Source organism: Mustela nigripes, chromosome 12 (genome assembly GCF_022355385.1).
Source record: "Mustela nigripes isolate SB6536 chromosome 12, MUSNIG.SB6536, whole genome shotgun sequence".
NCBI lineage: Eukaryota > Metazoa > Chordata > Mammalia > Carnivora > Mustelidae > Mustela > Mustela nigripes.
In genome coordinates this window covers 124,361,034-124,383,490 of record NC_081568.1, presented here as the reverse complement: position 1 = coordinate 124,383,490, position 22,457 = coordinate 124,361,034, and the positions used below count along the sequence as shown (strand labels likewise).

Here is a 22,457-nt window from a genome sequence, read left to right as displayed (position 1 = left end):
TTGAGAAAAAATATAATTTCAAACCCAGAGCTGTGACTTCACTTCAGTGGAACGGGGCTCTTCACATTTAATATAAGTAAAAGACCCTAATGAAATCACATAGACAGCTTCAACAAGAACAGAGGGTAGTGGTGGCTTTTTCTATACTTGCAAATTCTCCTCTAGTGAGGAAAAGATGCCTTATTTTGGTCAGGGACTGTTATTCATCAGAAGTGTCAGCAGTAAGTATAATTAACTGAAACTACAGGAGAAATATTTATACTCAAGTCAGAAAGAAAACAAGACTTAAATTATAATGTTTTATTTAATGGGGATAAAGTGGGGGAAGAGAATTAAGACATAACTAGGGCTCAAAAGCACTAGCAGAATTTTTCTTCCTAAAATTTAATTGCAAACGAGATCTTCAACTTGGTCAAAATGTTTGGATACTGAATGAGAAAGTAGGATCAAAAGTAATCTACACCTAGGGGCGCCTGGGTTGCTCAGTCAGTTAAGTGTCTACCTTCGGCTCAGGTCATGACCCCAGGGTTCTGGTATTGAGCCCTACCATGCTCAGCAGGGAATCTTCTTCTCCCTCGGCTCCTCCCCCCGCTCATGCTCCCTCTCAAATAAAATAAATAAAATCTTAAATAAAAAGTAATTTACACCTAATGTTATTATAATTGTAGATGAGATGCTGAGATGATTGGACAGAAACCAGCCATCATGCTTCCCTCTGGCCTTCCTATTATGTATGTGTGTATGTATGTAAGTATGTATCCATCTATCTATTTTATGTTATTGTGAGAGGTAGAATAACAAAGTGGTTAAAAACCAAGACCTGGAGCAAGTCTGACTGGCTTTGAATTGTGGCTCCTTGAGCTATGGCTCTTAAGGCATGTGACTTCAACTTTCCATGCCTCAGTTTCTTCCTCTCTAAATGCTTTTATAAATAAGGTTGTTACGGGGATTAAATAAGTTAATGCATCTAAAACACCTACCCTGGCTCACAGGGGAGGCTGTATGTGTTTTTAGTATTTTATTATTCCCTCCAGAGAGAAAATTCAGCCGATTGAATGCCTTATTTTACCCTGGGGATCCTATAAAATGTGAACCTAGAGGTAAGCGTATAACTGAAATATGTTAGAAAGTGTGGACTCTGAGTGAGCTAAAAGTTGTCCATAAAAAATTAAGTAAAATCCAAATATTCATAAGTGTATTTAAAGAGGCTGTGAGTTCTTTTAGCTGATAAGAAGCATCACACAAATGCAGATATTATTTGTTGATGTCCAGAGGTATTTAATATATGTTGAGTCAGGCTTCCGTATGCTAGCAAATAGTACTTCAATCAAGTCTGCCATTAAGAATAGCAATCTGTAGTTTTATATTTATTTTTCAATGCTTTGGTTTCCAGAAGGCAACGAGAATAAAGACTAAGATTTTATACCCATCCTACTAATATTGTTTCATACAGATATCAAACTAATGGTAGAAACCAAATGATGTTAAATGTAGAAAGGACTGTATTTGCATCTCAGTTTACCTAGCTGAATATTTTCACAACTGTATATCATATATAACAAGTAAACATCAAGGCAGATTGATATAAGTGATCAGAGATTTCAAGAGCCACAGATTCCCATTATGGTAGAACACTGCCAAGTCATTTTCTGAATTTATCAAATTGGAGTGCCAAATTTTACAGCTTTCCTACACATTCCAAGAAAATTCTCTCACGGGTGCTGCTTAAGTTAAAGTAATTAATATTTAGTTCTCTTACTCTGGTGTTTAAAATTTTGAAATCTCAATCTGACGTGACACTAATGGTGGCAATTATAACCATAATTATTGCTAATGTATTACATTGTTTATTGAGTAGTTTCTGTGTTCCACAGAACGCAAGCAGTCCCTCACATAGTCCTGGGTCTACCACACACAGTCACATCCAGATTTTTGAACAGATCAATATTTCACCTTTGACCACTCAAATCAGCTGGATGGAATTCATTACTGTACTACAGTTCCAAAATATGGTCCAGTCAATGAAATCTCAGGTGCTGCAGCATAAAATGCCCCTGTATTGGGGTGCACTAATGCCATGAACAATGGACATCAGAACGGGGTCCGGAGTAGAACTCTCCAGCTTCTAAGCAGTGATGGTCCAGAGCTCCGGGAACGTGTATCTGAGCTGGGCAAATCAATTCACCCCGTATTTTGAGCACAACGGTAATGAAGTGTAAGGAACCAGATAGTGCACATTCTACTTTTAAGTTCAGTTTTAAATTCAGATTGTGACCTCATTGAAATGGGTTAACTTCTCTAGGCTTCAGTATCTTCTGAAAATTAAAATAGTTCTCAAAGATATATGAAGTGAGTATGAGCTATACTATTGAGCAACATGATAGCCTTACATTTTCGTTTTAGTAATAATCTCATATGAGAAACCACCTTCTTCTTTGAGGCTAATATAATTCCTTACAGCACATTGGGCATTTTAGGGAGACAGTTAATTCTTCCAGACAATTAGGATCCCATTCTCAGTTTTGCCTGAAGAAAGGGTGTGAGAAAAACAGTGGAAAATTATCCATCAAATTTATCCCCCTTATTTATACCCTAGGAACTACACATGAATTAGACTACTAATATATTTTATTTGGGTACTCTATGCTAATAACTTCCTACTCTCTTCTTTACAAATGGAAGCTTCCTGAGGATAGGTCTTTCTCTGGCTTATACAAAGGAATAAAACATTTTCAGTTAAGGTTTGCTATTACATTGTGTTATGGTAAATGGTGAAAGGAAATGGAAAAGAAAAAGACTCAGAAATAGCTTACCTAAAAATGAGTTTCGCTATTTTTAATTTAACGTTTAAAAAGTTTTTGAATCAGGATAGTGATGTAACACTAAAATAAATCATTTCAGAAAGGAAATACATGCACATTTCCTTTCTATAATTAGGATTCATGCTGTATGTTTCTATGACTCATTGTTTTATTTAATTCAGTGACATTTACCCACATAGTTAAAGTCAAAGGGAATTTTCTGATCCAGATCATGCAGAATCATTTTCTCCCTGGATACTGTCATTTTGACCACCCTATAAGGTATGAGATCTAGCAAGTAAATGTACTTGGGGTATTTTAAATATATATTTTTAAAGATTTTATTTATTTATTTAACAGACAGAGATCACAAGTAAGCAGAAAAGCAGGCAGAGAGAGAGGGAGAAAGAAGCAGGCTCCCTGCCAAGCAGAGGACCTGATGTGGGGCTTGATCCTAGGACCTTCAGATCATGACCCGAGCCGAAGACAGAGGCTTAACCCACTGAGCCACCCAGGTGCCCCTATTTTAAATATTTCTTCCCTAGAAAAGCTAAATACGTTTTAGGAATATAGTACTTTAAGTCAAATGATGATTTCTACAATGGACACTTAGGATACCTATCAATAACTAACCACATTTTTTCAAATTCAGGAGTGACAGAGAGACGTCATGGAATGAGTGGGCTGCAACTCTAACATTTCACACTTGAACAGAACTGTGTTCTCACCAAAGAGGCCCTTCTGCCTTTTATATTTTCATGTTGTATGGGTTACACCATTTACTATCTTTCATGTGGAGGTTCAGGAAGACACTCGAGTTTGTTTATGAGATGGATGGGGCATGAAAAACTGCAGATTTTCTAGGCACCACACTCAGAAGTGTCAATTTCGTTGTTCTCTCATAGGATTCAGGAGTCTAGATTTTTCATAAGCACTCTACCTGGTTGCGATGCAATGCAGTTCAGGGACTCCCTCTTGAGAAACAGTTTCATTAGATAAATTTAGAAGAAGTCACAGCAGGGCTGATCCGATTTAAATATGAAGATGTAAAAATCTGGGTCCCAGTTAGCAGCCCGTAGAAACTATTAGATCAGTCCCAATGGACAGGGCTTGAAACTTCTGTGTGAGCAAAAGGCACCTCCTGCTAATTTTTTTCAATTATAAATAAAAATCAGCTGGGTGTTGAATAATTTATGGCTTCCTGCAAAGCTGTATTTGAAAACACCAAGCTGGCAGCCTGCGCCATTCCAGCCCACGCATGGACAGCTGCCATGCACCCATACCCGTTACTTTTTCAGAGATTATCTCCACATGCTGTATTATTTAGCTTTCCACATTAGCAAGTAACATGAAACAAACAATATGACAGAGGCCACAACACAGTTAAAGACAAAGGTGAGGCATCCATAGCTTGCTGGTATAGAAACCCGAAGGGAATAAGGTATTGTCCTCGGAGGTACAGAAGCCAGTCCTGGTTAGAAATAAAGATAAATCCGAAAGGTTCTGATTTGCTGGAGGTCCCCTCAGAAATAACTACTCAATTTTCCAGTTAAGATAGTAATTGATAATGAGCTTAAGAAATCAAAGTCATAAAAATGGTTCTATTTTTCAAGTCGATTGGAAGAGAATGCTGGAAGCGTAACATTCCTTTGCAAGGAACTTAATTACCTTAAAAGGTAGCATATAAGCATTTCATACACTGAGATTTTATATATCGGGTGGTGAATTTTCAGTTGCTTTCCATCGAGGAAAATAGAGAATACCAATTTGGTAAGAATTTGTTACCCTGAATTTCATGTGCCTCCCTCCCCAGCATGATCTAGATATTTTTGGTCCTAGTAATTCTGGCTCAGAAATTGAATGGACACCAAATTTATGTAGTATTGGACCAAAACAAAAACTCAAAGGTAGTATCTGATAACTCATATCTGAGTTTTTTTTTTTCCTTTTCCTGATGAGTTCTTTTGATGGTTAAGTTTTTTCACCCATTCATTTTTATTCCCTTCAGATTTTGCTAATGTGGATTATAGCACTCCGCAACTCGTTCTTTTGAAAGAAGCCCTAAACGCACCTCCTGTGTTTTCTGGCTCCCAGGTGCCTTCACCAGGTAGGGGCTGCTGTAATGACAAAACTCTGCTTTCTGCTGGCCTCAAAGTAGACTCTAGTCTGTGGAATTTGTGAATTCTGTCTCTGACAAGAATAGCATTGCCCCTCTCCTCATGCTCTGCACTCTCTCTGGCATCAGATCGGCCAAGATCCTTCTTTTGGACTACGTTTGCAATCTCAGCTACCAGGTCTGATTCTGATTCTGATTCTGCCTTTTCTGCAGGATTATATTTATGCACATGAACAACATCTTCCCTTTCTCCTAGCAGCTTGGAAAGTAGTGAATAGAAATCACCTGTGGAAAAAAGAGAAGACATAAAGAGTGGAAGGTTGGTAGGATTGCAAAATTTACGAAATTCTGTGCTTTAAGGATTTCATCTCTTGATTTGGCATAGTAAGTAAGCAAGAAGGCTGCTCTCAGATGTTCAAGCAGGAGGGGAAAAATGATTTTCCAGAATAATTAAAAAAAAAATAATATGCTTCCCATTTCACTTCATATACCACCTATTCCTTCTATTATCTCAGGAGCCAATAACACCAGATTACCTCTATTTGCATATTAGTGGAAACAAAACAATGTATATATGATTGCATGGCAAGTTTCAATAAATGGTTTTCACAGTAGAGCTGAACTGATGTGGAAGTTAAGGTTCATCAGATTTCTAAAGCTATTATCAACAGCTACATCAGGAACCAGCTACCTTCAGGGAAAACCCTTTGAAGTTGTCTTTCAAAGCTTACTAGAGGATAATGTACAAGAAATTAAATGTATATTTTTCAGCATATGCTATAAAACACAAGAAATCTAATAGATACACATCTTTTTGGAAATTGGAAAACCAAAGTTTTATTGCTATTATTTTGTTGGCTGTGCTCCCGTAAGTAGCTCCCGTTGTTCATTTTAAACAAGAAATGAACAAATTCCAGAAAAATAATTTTGCAAGGAAAGAATATTCTAAATTACTTTCAAACAAAAGAGAAGATCTTAATAAACTAGTATTATTGGAATGATTCATCACTAAAATATATTTTTTGTCTTTCTATACTAAAAAGTAAACTTGGATATGATAACCTAACTCCATGACAATAATGATTTATAAAGCATTATGACAGATATAAAATATGACCATGGAAGTTACATAAAGCATTTGAACCCTCATCACTTACATCTATGGCTTGAAGTCCATTTATATCAACTATGTGAATGGGAAACATGTTTACATTCTCAGTAGAAACATGAATCTGTTTTTTTAAAGCCAAACGCAAAGGTAACAAACACTCATTTCTACTTATTCCTCACCCTATTCCAAGTGCTGCTAATGAAATCAGTTATGACAATAGAGTACCATTGCTTCAATTTTAATTACATTTATAGCATGGTCAGGTAACATTTACAAAATCTTATTTTTATGACCAGTAGGAAATGAAAATGATAACTGGTTTAACTATGACACATTCCACTGAAGAATATGTGATTTAAAAACCTGTACTAGGGGATGTGGAGTCTTTCTAAAATGATGCTAAGAGATCCTGTCATGTTTACAAATATCTTGGTTTAATGATTCAAAGTAGGTTTTCCATTCTTGCCCAGGAAAGCAGCTGATCCCAGGTGAAATCTTCAATCAAAAAATAATTACCAAGTAATAGGGCCAATCTCAGTAAAATGAACAAAGCAAATTACAACTCAACCAACTCTGTTAGGCCACCGTGGCATTTGGCCTCACAGGAAAGAAATTAATCCATTGCTGCTAAATTCTTCTGGCTCCCCACCCCCACTAAACATACATAGTTGAATGTGCTGTTGTGCAGTGCAACACATATATAGAAAATAAAACAAAAGATTATTTTAAGGATAAAAATCAGCATTTGAAAACTTGAATCCATGTCATTAGGCTAATATTGATGGAGGAATGCAGACTCGTCACTCTGCATAGTTACTCAGGTGTGTCAGTAAAAATCTAAGAGCCGTGATGAAGTAGAAAATGCACAGCACTCCGGTCCCTTTGAAATTGTCATTCATAGCGATCACTGGGTTAGGAAAACAAACTTTAGCGATATAATGGGTTTGGCTGCACACGGGCTGCACTGGCCTTATGAAAGCAAAGCTGCAGGGCTGCATCTCATTTATGGAGATTACATGTGAGAGAAAGAGAGAGAGAGAGAGAGAGGAGAGACACCAGTAAATGACTATCTCCAACATCCTTAGGCGCAAAGCTGAGAGTTTCTCTACTGCGGTACTGGCTAGATGAAATTCTGAAATGTTAAGTATTTTTCCGAGCCATATATATCTAGCCTTGAGTGCGATGGGTGGAGGAGAAAATAAACAGAGGAAATTGTGTGGTCTCTGCCCCAGGTTCATTTCTCAAGAGTCCCTTCTTTCTTCTTAGTTTATGGTATAGCCACATGGCTTCCCCTTCCTAGAATGTCAACTCTTAGTTAAGAGGTTTCTTCTTCCTGGGACACAGTCTCCCCAGTAACCAACTAGCTCCTAAGCCTTCAGATCTTACTTCAGTGACATTTACGACCAAGATGCCTTCCTTGGCACCTTGATGATCGGATTAGGGGTCTCAGCTCTGTCCTCCTGTAGCACTCAGGTCTTCCCCTGAATTTTTACTGTCACAATGTCTGGTGTGTATTTCCCAGGTGTGTTTGAATCCAACCCCAACACTTAGTGGCTATTCTGTGCCATTAAACAAGCCACTTAACATTATAAAGATAATGAATTAATACAACCTTTCAGAATTGTTTTGTGAATTTCAAGAAGTGAAAAGTCCAGTCCAGTGTATATTCTAAACTAGGTATCACCAAATTGTAACTATATTATAATTACTAACAACAACAACAACAAAAATCTAGTTGCAACATGCACATGCATCTGCTTCAATCTGTAGTTTACCTAAAATTTTTTAAAAATTCAGTTCTTATCTAGTATTCAAATATTGGGATTTTCATAATAATAAAAAAAAAGCTCCTTTAAATTTATAACCCTATACTTCTCACCAAGTCACTGTGGCTTTGTAGTGATTTGCGTCCTAGTTTTACCAAAGGAAGTGATACTTGCACTTTCTCTCTCACTCTCTCTCTGTTTTTGGACAAAGAACTATTCCCATTCCAGTGTTCTGGATGCCAGCCCTCCCAGTACCTCCGGAGCCTTTCCCAAATGCTTTCCTTTCTTTTCTTTTCTAATACAAATTCTTTGCCAAAGGCTTGACTCAGGTTAAAAGCACACTCACTCTGCAGTTATCTTGAGCGGCCATGGAGACAAGAGAGACCTTCCTCAGATGCACTACATCTTTCAAACTTTTCTGCCTTCGCTTTCCTTTGACAATTCCAGCACTAATGGTGCTTTCTGCAATCATGGGAATATCCTTATATCTGTGCTGCCCAACATGAAAGCCAGTAGACACACGGGGCTATGGAGAACTTGTAATGTAGCTAGTGTGACTGAGGAATTTAATTTTTAATTTTACTTGTTTCCAACTAATGTATAACCATTTTTAAATAGCCACATGTGGCCAGTGTCTGCTGTATTGGGCAGTGCAAGGCCACTTTACCCTTCCTCATATCCGAGGCCAAAGGCATCTGCTTCCACATCTTCTTTCACGCTTGTATGACTTCCTCACGAGTTGCTCAAGAGCTCCTACTTGCCAAAGCCAAGAGACCTTTCATACTGACCCACTGGTCCCTTCAGAAACTCTCTTCTTACAACATTGTTTTTTCTAGATCTTTTCCACCTGTCTTCTTTGCTTTCTCTTATTCTTCTGCCCAGCATATGAAAATGCTGGTGTTTTCTGAGGTCTATCCTTGGCATAGTGGGTAAAGGTCCTTCCTATCAAGAAATACCAGCCATTCCCCAGTCTTCAGCTGCTGCCTCCAGACAAATGACTCTCATATCTGGAGCTCTCTTACTACCAAATTAATAGCTAAAACCACCCTCTAGCAATTTCCACTTGGATGTCTGTTTCACAGGAATTTTGAACTCAACATGTCTAAAACTGAGCTCTTAATCTCCTCCTCAGACTTCATCCATTTTATGGTATTTCTCCCGATGATGAAATGTGTCTTGGTCAATCAGTCCAGAAAGCTGGATTCAACTCTCTGTCACCAGTGAATCACAAAGTCAAATGATTTGTCAACGCTGATATGTCAGTGCCATTTTTTTCACTCCCTACTACCATGGTTCATTTGGGATTCTTATCATCTGATTGGCCTTCTCCCCTTCCTCAGAACCGATTTTCATCCCTGCCTTCAATGTCATCATCTGTCTGTAATGGTATAAAGCTGGCCTACCTCTGTGGAACTGACTTGCGATGGGAGCCAATAACATGGACACTCCCGGGTTATACGCCCCGCCTTTTCTCAGCTCTTTCCACCTATGTATTCCACAGTGCTCTTCTCTAATTTTATTCTGGCTCCTACTGTTAAAATGACCGTGTAATTTATTTCCCAACCTGGGACATATTTGAGAAGAGAAAGGGTGTTGTTTAATACTTATACGAGGCATAAACTAGGACAATCCTGGAAAAGCTTGGATATATAGTTACCCTACTTATTGTTGACAGAGATAACAGATAAACAAGTACTTTATAAACTATACATGATAATAATAGTAATAGCTAATATGGTTTGTGAGTTTAGCATTACCTAATTACTTTGCTGAGTTACTTTATACAGTTTAATACATTTAATGTCTGCAAAATAGCCCTTGTCCTCATTTTAGATGGGGAAATTAATGGACTAACCTGCACATCTAGGAGGAAGTGGAACAGGGATTTGAAGGAGCAACATGAGTGAGGGGCCCACCTTCTAACTGATCACTTTATTGGATCCAGGTTGTCCCCCTACCCCCCTTTTAAAAAAAAAAAATCTATAATGGCCAATAAACCCTTTCCTGTGAAACTACCTTGGACCTGACAATCTTACTATATTTGTTTATTTTTCTATTTAAATTAACTGCCTTCTGAGGCCAGGTGATGGGTGTTTTCTTTAACAGAGCATGTTTCTTTTTGTCCTTTCCTGGCCTGTCTTCTTCATATTATAACGTAAAATGGTTGTAAACTAGGCAATATCTATGTAACATAGTGACTTGCACAAAACTGGCCTAAAGAATAATGGTTTGAAAAAGTAGAAATTTTTTCTGTCTCTTCAATAGTTTTCACTTCGCCGGCAATATACCTTACATGTCTGATCAAATTCTGTAAGATTTTCTCAAATTTTTTTTTGTATATTTCAATTATCTGGGAAGGGACAGGTGGCAAGGGATAAATACGATTTTATGTGAAAAAAATTTTTTTAAGATTTTTATTTATTTGACAGAGATCACAAGTAGGCAGAGAGGCAGGCAGAAAGAGAGGAAGGGAAGCAGACTCCCCGCTGAGCAGAGAGCCTGATGCAGGGCTTGATCCCAGGGCTCAGGGGTCATGACCCGAGCTGAAGGCAGAGGCTTTAACCCACTGAGCCACCCAGGTGCCCCATATGTGAAAAAATTTTTAAAAATCCTCTCATTTCCTCCTCACTGTCATATTTCCAGTGATTACTACTATTCCTATCACAGCAGATACTCAGTAAATTATTCTGCAATGAATAATAATTTGTTAAAAATGTCACCCTTTGCTTTGGCTATCAATAGCAATAAAAATATTTCCTTGATGATTTTAGGCTGCAGTGAATCTGTTTCTTTCTTTTTCTCACTTAAACTTTGATTCTTATCTTATAAAACTCAGAAATGTTCTAGTTCTTTTAAGTAATTTGACTGCGTGGGTCTGGATTTGGAAAACATTTAACTGTGGTAGCAGCTAACGTGCCAGGAAAAAAGAACACACCACAGTAGGAGAAAATCTGAAACACTACCAGTTCAACTCCCAATTCGTTAAGTTGTGGGCTTCCATTAACTACTTCATGACTCAATGGGCATTTTTCTAGTTAGTAGTGACCATTCACTATTCTCTACGATCAACATGAAAATGTCTTTGGTTTACTTTCCAGAATATGGTGAGATAAACTGGAAGAAAAACATACATTAAAAAATTGCCCTGTGAGTTTTTTTTTTAATAAAATGCTTTAAAATTATTGAATAATAAAATAAGTTACTTTGAAACAGTGTAAAAATCTTAATTGTGGAGGCATTTAAAAAAATGATCAGGATCCATTTGGTAAGCTTTAGAATATGAAGTCCCATTTCCCCCATGTGTCACTAGGACTTTATTACCTAAAACAAACAACTTTTGTTATTGTTCTGTGATTTCTGTGGTACCTGGAAAGTGAATAGGATGTTCATCAGCAGTTTAGCCACTGATAAAGTATGCCAAATAACCAAGCTAATGAGACTGCAACATGGAACATAATAATTAATTAATGAGAAAGAGATGAGGAATGGAAAAATAGAAGCATTTCTTTTCAGATTTTAATATTTTGGTTTATAACCTACTTGATTTTCCCCTCTGGTCAGTTGATTCGGTTTATTAACTGTTGACTTATCACTAACATTGACCCTACCAGGGTTCGTGAAATAAAACATGATCATGACGGCCAGCTCAAGGATTGCAAATGAAGCAAAACTTTATTATTTGTTTCTTTTATGAATTGAATAAAGGAGACAAATATAGAAAAGGGGAAGTTAGCAGATGATGGGTTTTGCAACTACCATGCACACAGATGTATATCAGAAAGCACAACTGTGTGATAAATGATCGTTCTCATCTGCCTATTCTGCGATTAGGAAGCCAATTCAAAACAGCATCCACTCAGCTTCCCAGAGCCTTGGGGGGTATTTAGAATTGTGTTTGATAGATGAGTTCAATATATAAAGACTTGTGAGCTGCTCGTAAATCATAAAGAACTGATAAATTTTTAGCGAATGGGAATGCAAACAAGAATTGTATCCTCTTTCAAACAGCAAAGTGGCATTGTGGGTTTTTAGAATTAACCAAGAAGATGCTACTAAAACCACTTGTACTTTATTAGGGAATGAAGGGAGTGTTCTATTTTGAACAAAGCAAAGAAATAGAAATTGTAGTTACTAAGTCTAGCCTTTGTATCACTCCTCTCAGAAATGATTTACCAACGGTTACTTTAACAAGCATTTACAGTAGACTATGGTCTTTTTAACTTGCAACTGTGTTCCCTTGATTCTGCTTATTTGATAAAACATGCCAATGTTAATTCATTTTTGTTAGCATAAAACCACTGTGAAATTATTCTGTTTCACAGAAGGTGTCTGAAGACCTTTAACTATCTGGGGTCATGGAGCGTTTTCCCTCTACAAATTGTATTTTTGTCATATTCTCCCTGCCTTGGGAATATAGCCGCTCGTGCTGACCTTTGAGTAGAAAGATTGATTATATGAGAGCACAAAGACTACAATGAGAAGAGTTTGGAGCAAACTGAAGAAAACATGTTAAAGGCCCTTTCTGCAGCAAAAGAAATGCTGTCTGGCGCATAATGTACAATAACAAGGACAACGGCTGTTGTAGATTTTGACTTTCAGCTCTGCCATGAGATTTTTTTCTTTTTTTTTTAAGACATCAAATCTTCTCAACACAACTAACATAAATTTCAATACTGCACCTTTACCTTGAATTATAAGGGAGAGAAACACCCAAAATCAGAACTCCTAATAGTAGTTGCATAGATTCTTGCCTGAAGCTGGTAAACCTCTTGGTTTCAGAACCTATTCTTTACCCAAACAATGCTGACAGAAAGCTTGGGTTGTATCACTGGTAGAGTGAACAGATATAAGAACTCACGATGCCTACGAAATAAAGAGAACTTATAAAACACACTTTATTTTCCTAAATGGGGCCAACTATAAGTAGAGGATGTGTTCCTGTGTCTGCTCTGGAAAACCTCAATGCTACCCTTCTTATAATATAGTCTCTCAGGATTTGTTTCCTTTTCTTAGAATCAATGTCTAATTGAGTTTTATTGTTTAGCTTACTGTACTTATTACAGACCTAGGCAATTCTTCACTTACAATGGCTTCAAAGGGTAGTAAGGTTTCAGTTCATTGTGAATATCTACTAGTGTTTTTCTGCTTGGAGGCAGACATAATCAACTCAATCACAGATTAGCTTACCTACAGAAAAACAGGCTAGTCTCAAAGCAGTATGGGCAGGAATATACACATAATATGCAGGCAATAAAAATCACGCTTGCCAATGATTTTTATAGCTGGAGGAAATGTTCAGTATGCAGTATTTAAAAAACAGGATGCAAAACTATGCACACATGCTCTAAACATTATTAAAATAATGTGCCGATAATATATTTTTCACACTGAGATGTACATATATACCCATATTCCTAGGGATGATGTATGAATTTTATTTGCTTCTTCGGATTTTTCTGTAAATTCTATTTCTTTTTAAATGAATATTATTTAGCAAATCAGTCAAATAAGCATTATGTTTTAAAAATCTCTCCACAGTTGGGGCACCTGGGTGGCTCAGTTGTTAAGCATCTGTCTTTGGCTTGGCCCCTGATCCTGGGCTCCCTGCTTAGTGGGGAGCCTGCTTCTCCCTCTCCCACTCTCCCTGCTTGTGTTCCCTCTCTCTCTGTCAAATAAATAAATAAAATCTAATAAATAAATAAATAAATAAACCCCCCACAGACTTAATTAAAGCTTCATTAAAAATATGTCCCATTGTTGCATGATCCAGGACAACCTGACAGAAAGTTGTCATATAATGAGGCTCTTCTGGTATTTCTCATAATTACATCTTTTGAGATAAGTCTGAGATACCGGAGCCTTACACCAGATTTTCTTCTTCAGGAAGCAAATACAGATAACGATACTGCAGGAGGTAAGAGTGTTTGTAAGTACTTAGATTCATATAACTCAACTATTCCTTTTAAACTAGTAAAATCTCCAATCAAGATTAATATTCTGAAAAAAAATTGATAATTATTTTTGTAACTAGAATACAAATAACCCCCCAACTTCTGGTCCTCCTGGAGAAACAGAGTAATAAATAAATAATGGCAGGAAAAAGAACACAGCACAGTAGGAAAAAATCTATAGACTGAAAAAAAATTTTTTTCCAGCTTATAGCATATGAATATCTTTACCGCCATCTTTTTTTTTTTACTACTTGAGTAAAAGTCATCCCTTCTTCCCAACAGAGCATTTATTGCACATCTTGACCTTTATCTTCCTACATGTTTTCCAGTATATTAAGATAGGAAGTAAAAACAATATCATTTGTGTTATCCAGGCAGAACTATATTATTTAGCCACTGATGGGTACAGAACTTGCCTTTGAGTACATGTCCTCTGACGTTTGAGGTCTTTTCCTTCCTGCTCCACAAATGTTCTATTTCCAATGGGGGTCTGACATCCTCTGTGTGACCAACATAGATGCCGTCTGTTAACTTGTGGCTAGCACAACTGAAATGACTCACAGCTTTTATTTATTGGGGATTTAAAATATTTAAAGGATCGATACAAGCTGGCGGAGTACTTGCACATAAATTGTATTGGCCAGAGCACCAAACTAAGGCAAAAGGTTGAGCTGGGGGGCTTACTTAAAAATCAGCACATGTGGCATAATTTGTTTGAATAATTAGACCCCTCTTATTAGCTACCTGGCCAATTTATCTCCCCAGAGAATTAATACAAATACACATTTTGTGCAAACAAACAACTCTGAGAAGAATGGGATACTCTCTCAGTAATGAGTAGATCTGTCCTGTGTACTGCAAGGAGATAGATTGATCTCATTAGCGAATCAATTAGACTATGTGCACAAATACGCACTTGGTATATTTCTCTATTCTCTTTAAATTCTAGGCTAGTAGTGCACAAAGCCCTGCAGAATAATATATGGGCTACACTGGACACTGAAATGGCTTTTGGTTAGTTATCTGCCTTCACATAACCTAGCAGCTGACATTTTCATGGGCCCACTAATTTCAACATAGGAATGCCATAGCCTATTTTCTGAAGTATGAAAGTTCAGTCAGAAGAATATGTTTCTCCCAAGTTAAATCACTTTACAGCATTTTTATTCATAAGTAGAATAAAACACCAACTCTGAGAAAATAATTTCTTCTGTGTCCACAGAATTCTTCTCTGGAACCAGTAAGGCTTTGGGTATATTTAAACTTCTTAATATTATAAACATATATCATCAAACTTGAAAGTATAAGTGAATGGCAAAATATGAAAGTGTTTTAAAGGATGTGGTTTTTAGGTATACATGACATCTCTTAAATCTCATTTGGAAAGAAGAGATTAAACCTAACATTTAAGGTTTTTCTGCTAATGAAACCTCTGGGTTTCTAATCTTTCAGAAGTTTCAATGTGTCCCTTGAACAACTCAAATAACTTGAAAATGAAAACAGATCAACCTCAGTTTCCATAGAAACTTATCATTTTATAAGGCACATCCACTAAACGGTGGTCTCATTTTATACTTTATCACATATGTTAGTATTTCAAAATGTATTCTAAGATAACTCGAATTATTTCAAAGGCCTGTATTTCAAATAGTGCATCCAATATCAAAATAATTCACTTTAAATCTGAACAAATTTCAGTACAGTTATAACAAAGAGTGTTAATACTACCATATGTTATTTATAATTACTGACTTCCTTACAATTCTATACACAGATTAATAAGTTTAACTATTTTAAATCATACTCAATACTTTAATATGAGCCATTTAGTATATAAACTATTTAGCATAAAATCATCTCCCTTTTTCTGACTTAATAAGAAAGTAGAAACAACTTTGAGCTAAAACTATATTCTTTTTCCAGAAGCCACTTTGTTATAATTAAATGTTATGGAACAGACTCTATGTAATTTAAAACTTTTATATTAAAGTTTTCCCTAATCCCTTTTCAGAATGTATGTCTTCCTTTAAAAAGTCTGGATTCATCAACTTTGTAAATACTCTTAATGCAAGAATATTGTCTTTGGCCTAGACCTAAAAGAATACATTTTGAAGAATTCCTACAGTGGTTTACAAAATCCAAAGAGTGAGAAATTTCTCTCCGTTGCCAAAAGAAAAATCTTATTTCCTGTACACTTCATGTTGTTATAAGACACATGCTTGGAGGAACATAAAACTAAATACTTTAAAAAATATATTGTATCTAGTCCAAAATAACTTGATAATATACTCCAACGCCTAGCACAAAGTATCATCTTTGAAACAACTAGTAAGAAAACAAGATAGAGAAGAATAACTTTTCAGTGTCAACACGTGCAATATATGATATTTCTTCAAAGAAACAGATCAGAGGAAGAATGATGCTTTCTTAACTCACCAGACAGCAACTTAACTCAAAACTACAAATGCCTACATTGATAATCCCTCCTATTTTACTGACGGCAGAGAAGAGTGCCTCAAGAGAGGCAGGGTGAAGGATAAGTCTTAATTTCTTTCAAACAGAGTCAATAAACACATCGCCCAAAGTACCCAAGATTTTAAATGGTCAAATCCTTTAGATTTCAAAAGTAGCCAACCAATTGTTTCTAGTGATTATATTTGCACTACATATAAAACTTACCATATTTAAAAAACTAAAACAAAGGTGGAAAAATCTAATGAGTTTAAATTACATCGAGGAAATTGACTTTCAAGGCTAGAGGACAACAAGTGACCATTTTCTCATGAATTTTGTATTATATAAAAACAACGGTGCATAGGGATGGAGGCTAATAAAGAGACCTAAAATATCTCAGTAACTTTAAAAGTTGGTTGCCTAATTAGAACACGAATACTTTTTTAGGCCTAGTTATAAAACTATGCATACATACCCTGTTCTAATACTTCTTCTTCTCCTTTTGGCTGCTGTAGTAAAGAAGTCTTATCTTTGTTCTCTGTTTCTGTAAAGGATTAAAAAAGCTGAGCATAAATTTGTGGGATATATCACATATGTTAAATAGTTTACTGGAAATATATTATCAACATAAAAATATTTTTAGGATCTTATGTTTAATAAAAAAAAATGTAGGGAGAGGGGGGTGGGATTATGGACATTGGGGAAGGTATGTGCTATGGTGAGTGCTGTGAAGTGTGTAAGCCTGGTGTTTCACAGACCTGTACCCCTGGGTCTAATAATATATTATATGTTTATAAAAAATTTAAAAATAAACAAATGAAAAACAGTATGAAGAATTTATATGCAGAAATGCTCTTAATCACACACACACAAAAAACTTCCAGTGTAACCACCATCTACCAGACTTCTGACTTAATAACAAGATCAATTACCCTTTCAGTAATATATACATGAGACAATTTTAAAAATGCATTAAAAAATGTATTTTTAAAAATTGAATTTAGTGATATTTTAAGGATACTTTAAGAACATTTTAAGGCAAATTCTATAAGCATATTAAAATCTTTTTTTTTTTTCTTTAAGATTTTATTTATTTTGACAGACAGAAATCATAGGGAGGCAGAGAGGCAGAGAGAGAGGAAAGGAAGCAGGCTCCCTGCTGAGCAGAAAGCCCAATGCGGGGCTCGATCCCCAGACCCTGGGATCATGACCTGAGCCGAAGGCAGAGGCTTTAAACCACTGAGCCACCCAGGCGCCCTGCATATTAAGATCTTAATAAGTGATCTAATTGCTATTTAAACTTGTTTCATAAAATTTCCAACAGAAAGACATAAGAAGCCGTTCTGGCATTTTACGATTAGATCTGTAAAACTCAGGAAAGTCTCAGTATACTTCACCCAATAAAACAGGGTGTGGGTTTTGCAATTTTAAATTAATGAAATGACAATCAGTATGAACATTTTTCAGATGAAGAGTAAGTTCATCAACAATTCTGAGAATGAGACCAAAAAGGCCAAGATTAGTAATGCCTCATAAATCAAGAACTCTTCTTGCTTGAGGAGGCCCATTAAAATAGATAATTTAGGGTCCGGTTGGAGACGATAACCATTTTCATTGGCAAACTGAATTCACTCTTTAGAACCGGGTGTATAAATTCATAAATTGCATGTCATTACTGACTACGGAATAATCAGATAGGGAAGTGAGAAAACATGAATTACATGAAGAAAGAGAGCTGCATTTATTGAACTGGTCCCCAAACTAGTCTGTTCCACTACTAGATTCTTCACTTTCACTGTTTTGATGGGGGCACGTCAGGAAGGTAGGTAGGTTACAAAGGAGGGAAAAGTGGGGGCACCTGGGTGGCTCAGTGGGTTAAGCCTCTGCCTTTGGCTCAGGTCATGATCCCAGGGTCCTGGGATTGAGCCCCACAGCATCAGGCTCTCTGCTCCGCGGGGAGCCTGCTTCCTCCTCTCTCTCCCTGCCTCTCTGCTTACTTGTGATTTCTCTCTGTCAAATAAATAAAATCTTTAAAAAAAAAAAAAAAAAAAGGAGGGAAAAGTGGGAACTGGATTACGTGTACATGTGATGACAGAAGGTGGATGCTTTCAGGCATTAATTATACAGTCAAGTGAGACACACAAGAAAATACAAACTACAAAATCATATTTTACTTTAAACGAGTATCAGCTTTACCTTTGTGATGTCCATGCATCATAACCATGTCAGACTTCACCGGAATTGGAATATTGGCCTCTGGTGGTATGGATCTGAACAGTTCCGGAGCCACATTCTGTGTACAGGTCATGAAAGAAACGGCGTGCTTGGCTTCCATGTAATACATAATGTATAGGTTGCACATTTCATCGCTAGATGTGCCACTGCAAGCAAAAAAAAAAAAAAGACATAACAAATCAGCTACTCACATAAAACACATTCTTAATGCAAGAAAAATACAACCAGTAAATCTGCCAGCAATAGGTTCAGAGGTGAAAATATTGAGCCTTTATTTTATAGCTTTCATTAAAACCTGTCACAGTTTTCAGCATTTAAAGCGCGCTGTCAAAGGTACATTTCCACTTCCTAATCGAGCATCCATTTGCAGTCACTGCATAGATATCACCCAATACTGCAGATGGGAAAGGCATTTAAGCAGCAGGGACACACTTTCCTTCCTCTTCTAGATCCTTTCATCCTTTAGTCCTTCCATTTGCTAAAACTCGCAGATTGGGCAAAGTACGTGCCTCATGGAAAAATCGTGATTATTTACTTAATAATGGTAAAACTCAGAACACTTTAACGGAAATATCATATATTATTTACAAGTCTTTATAAATGGCTTTGTCCATTTAACCCTGAGAGCCTAGGATCTTGTTTTTGGTAACTGTCTCCAGCCGCAGGGTCAGATGAACTGAGAATCCTGTATTGATACTAAGACATCGTAAATGGGCCCCTGATATCCTACGTGGCACCTTGGCAAGCAGGAAAGTAAAGAGAGAAACAAAGGAACGGTACAAAGGGACGTCAGTCCTAACCTCTTCTAATGGCTCCCATCTCAATGGGGTAGTGCCCTGCTGCTGAAAGACTCAATTGTTAAAAACAGATTTTAAAACAGCGGGAGGGACATTTCTAAGATACAAGCTCCAAACAACACAAGGTAATGCCTAATAGCTTAACACATGGTTTTGTTCTTCCTCAGTTCACGTAGGCTATCATATATTTCATCTTCTTCACCATCATTAGGAGGGAATTATCTTTTTTTTAAACTAACATATAATGTATTATTAGCCCAGGGGTGCAGGTCTGTGAATTGCCAGGTTTACATACTTCACAGCACTCACCATAGCACATACCCTCCCCAATGACCATAACCCAACCACCGTTCCCTACCCCCTTCCCCCAGCAACCCTCAGTTTGTTTTGTGAAATTAAGAGTTTCTTATGGTTTGTCTCCCTCCTGATCCCATCTTGTTTCATTTATTCCTTTCCTACCCCCAAACCCCCCACGTTGCCTCATATCAGGGAGATCTTATGATAATTGTCTTTCTCTGATGGACTTATTTAGCTAAGCATAATATAGGAGGGAGTTATCTTGATACACCTCCACAAGACTTTCATTTCCAAGGTAGATTGCGCAAATGAATGTTTCCTTTCTGGTGTTCTGACAATTTTTAGCAAGCCTCTGCTAATAAAAAACAAGCTGCGAAGTGGCTTATTTGCTGTACAAAAATACGTCAGTGTTGATTTTTCCAGCAATGTCATGTGGCACTCACTTCCTCTCCATAGCAACAGTAATGACGTGAGCAAGGGAAGGAACAAAAAATATTTTCCAAACAGGGATGTGGTTTCTGTAAGCTTGGAAAATGGAGAGCCCCCGAGAGACCACAGCAATGAATCCCCGCCACAGGAAGCTCTGTTCATGCTTTAAAAGTCATTTGGCTTCTCACTCTCTGAATCTGATACCTGTCCGTGTAATTGCCTCTCCTGTGAAATGCCAAGTCGTGAGGTGCAGCCCCAAACAAACACCTGTTCGCTACACACGTCTTCACGTGTCAAAACACCCTCCCTAAGAATTTCATTTTAACCTCACTGGAGTTGGCTGGAAAGCTGTGTGTTATAAAAGAAATGGCTGGTGCCAGAGTAATAAGCCAGAACCCTTCACCATATTGTCCACTCTTTCCCCATTCAAAATGCAGAAAAATGTGTAGATCAAGAGACAGAGATGAGGGAAAAGGAATTTAAGATGTGGCTCTAGCTTAGAAGACCTTGAATCATCGTGTAGAGAGGATAAGCAAAATAATCAAGCAAACTCTTCCAACCAGTGAAAGTAAAAAAAAAAAAAAAAAATTCAGTAAATGTATATAGTAATAATTGAAACTTGCAACTAATCCATGGACAGATCGTTCCACATTTTACCTGTTTTACCTCATGTCCATGTTCATCTCTAAACACATGACTTTATGAGACAGCATAATCAGCTCACCAATATTCATTTAAGGTACTGATTCTCTGATACAAAATTGAACTGATCAAATCACTTTAAAATCTTTGCTATCACAAAGAAAAATTCATTAAAGACCTGAAGGAAAAGAAAAGATCAGACTTTATGCCTTTCCACTTATCATCGAACTCATAGTTAAGGTGGCTAAGTTTCTCCTACTTGACAGAGAAACAATCACATCTTAAATATGTCAGGACTCAAATCTTAGTATCAGCAAACCAGTTTGCCTATTTTATTCCTCATCCATCTTTCCTTCATTCGAAAGAAAAAAATAAATAAATAAAAGAAGCTCTGACTTTAAATCAAACTGCTTTCTGTATTCCTAAGGGAGAATGTTGACACATCTACCCTTGTTTTCTATAGAGGACAACACACACAATTCAACTCTGTCAATCTAATGATTATTAATATGAGAAAGTATGGAGGGAGGCTGTGTTCACACATTTGCCCTGGTTCTGCTGAATGGCCCTTTCAGCATTTCCTAACGCCAATGTGATTCTCTAAATGATGCCTGCTAGCATCACTTATATTCCAAAATTACAGTGGTGCCTTTCTTTCATCTTCATGCAAAATAAAGTGCTTATGTGATAACTACTTTTTCATATCAGCTCACTCTAAATTTGACAAGCTGTGATGAGCTTGAAAATAGTTAAGCTCTCAATAAATATTTGTTGAGGGAAGGAAGAATGAATAATATATCTTAATAAATGTTCACAACTTGTTATGGTATAGCCTGTTAGCCCCTAATGTATCACACTGCTGAGTCAGGTTAATTTTATGAACTCCGTCTAGGGCATTCCAGAAAAATATTTTTATCTATCTGTCTATCTATCTACCTATTTATCATCTATGTTTTAGGAGGGTTTTAATAAAATATATTATTTCATATTATAAAGATATGTAATAGAGATTTAAGAAAGTACTAAATATTCTGAATGAACCTTTTAAAAAAACACAGATCTTGTTGTCTGTGAGGACTGTGTATCAGACCGTGATACTCCCTCCACTTCGATGATTCCCTCATCCCTAGGTCCCTTATGCTCAACAGATGCTGGGCTTAAAAAAACAAAACAAAACAAAAAACAATGATGGGAAATACTGATTTTGGAAAGAAATAGGACACTTTAAAGAAGTTATTTTTCAAAACTCTGAATCGTTTCTTCAGAGCTTTCATGGGGCTTTTAAACTTACACATTAAGGAGTTTCTGTCCATATAATTTTACCTTTACATATAATATACTTTAAAATGTTGACTAAAGTGCTGTGTTTAGTATCTATGAATATTCATTAGACATTCTCATATGTATATGATATAACTGGCTCCAAAGGAAAAATATGACCAACAAAATTGACCAGATATGTAAATATTATCTATCAATTCTCAAGAGTTAATTTAAAATATTAGCAAATTAGCTGACTTAATTAGCTTAATCGGCTGCCTTAATAAAATTCTTTTTTTGGTTGTTTGTTTAAACTTGACTGAACATTTGAAAGGAATTCAGAGAAGTGTCATATGGAATATAAAATATGTAATGCAGACAGGCACAAAATATAGCCTCTCCATTGATTAATGGGCACTATGTTGTTAGTACATACATTGGTGAAATTTTTTTTAAAAAGATTTTATTTATTCATTTGATAGACAGAGATCACAAGTAGGCAGAGAGGCAGGCAGAGAAAGAGAGAAGGAAGCAGGCTCCCTACTGAGCAGAGAGACCGATGCGGGGCTTGATTCCAGGATCCTGGGATCATGAACTG

The 22,457-nt window shown here is 36.7% G+C and overlaps 1 protein-coding gene across 19 annotated transcripts in view; it reads right to left on the bottom strand.

The window, feature by feature from the left end:
- PAM (peptidylglycine alpha-amidating monooxygenase) overlaps nucleotides 1-22,457 on the bottom strand; it is a 155,173-nt gene that overhangs the window by 38,732 nt on the left and 93,984 nt on the right. For 6 of the 19 annotated variants that reach the window (XM_059418296.1, XM_059418297.1, XM_059418298.1 and 3 more), the window contains exons 12-15: nucleotides 18,396-18,580; nucleotides 16,675-16,743; nucleotides 14,162-14,245; nucleotides 4,873-5,202 (exon numbers count right to left, since the gene is read on the bottom strand). In XM_059418296.1, coding sequence (XP_059274279.1) covers nucleotides 4,873-5,202; nucleotides 14,162-14,245; nucleotides 16,675-16,743; nucleotides 18,396-18,580 — 668 coding nt within the window. The remainder of the gene's footprint in view (nucleotides 1-4,872; nucleotides 5,203-14,161; nucleotides 14,246-16,674; nucleotides 16,744-18,395; nucleotides 18,581-22,457) is intronic. The other 13 variants (XM_059418299.1, XM_059418300.1, XM_059418301.1 and 10 more) reach the window with 3 other exon arrangements.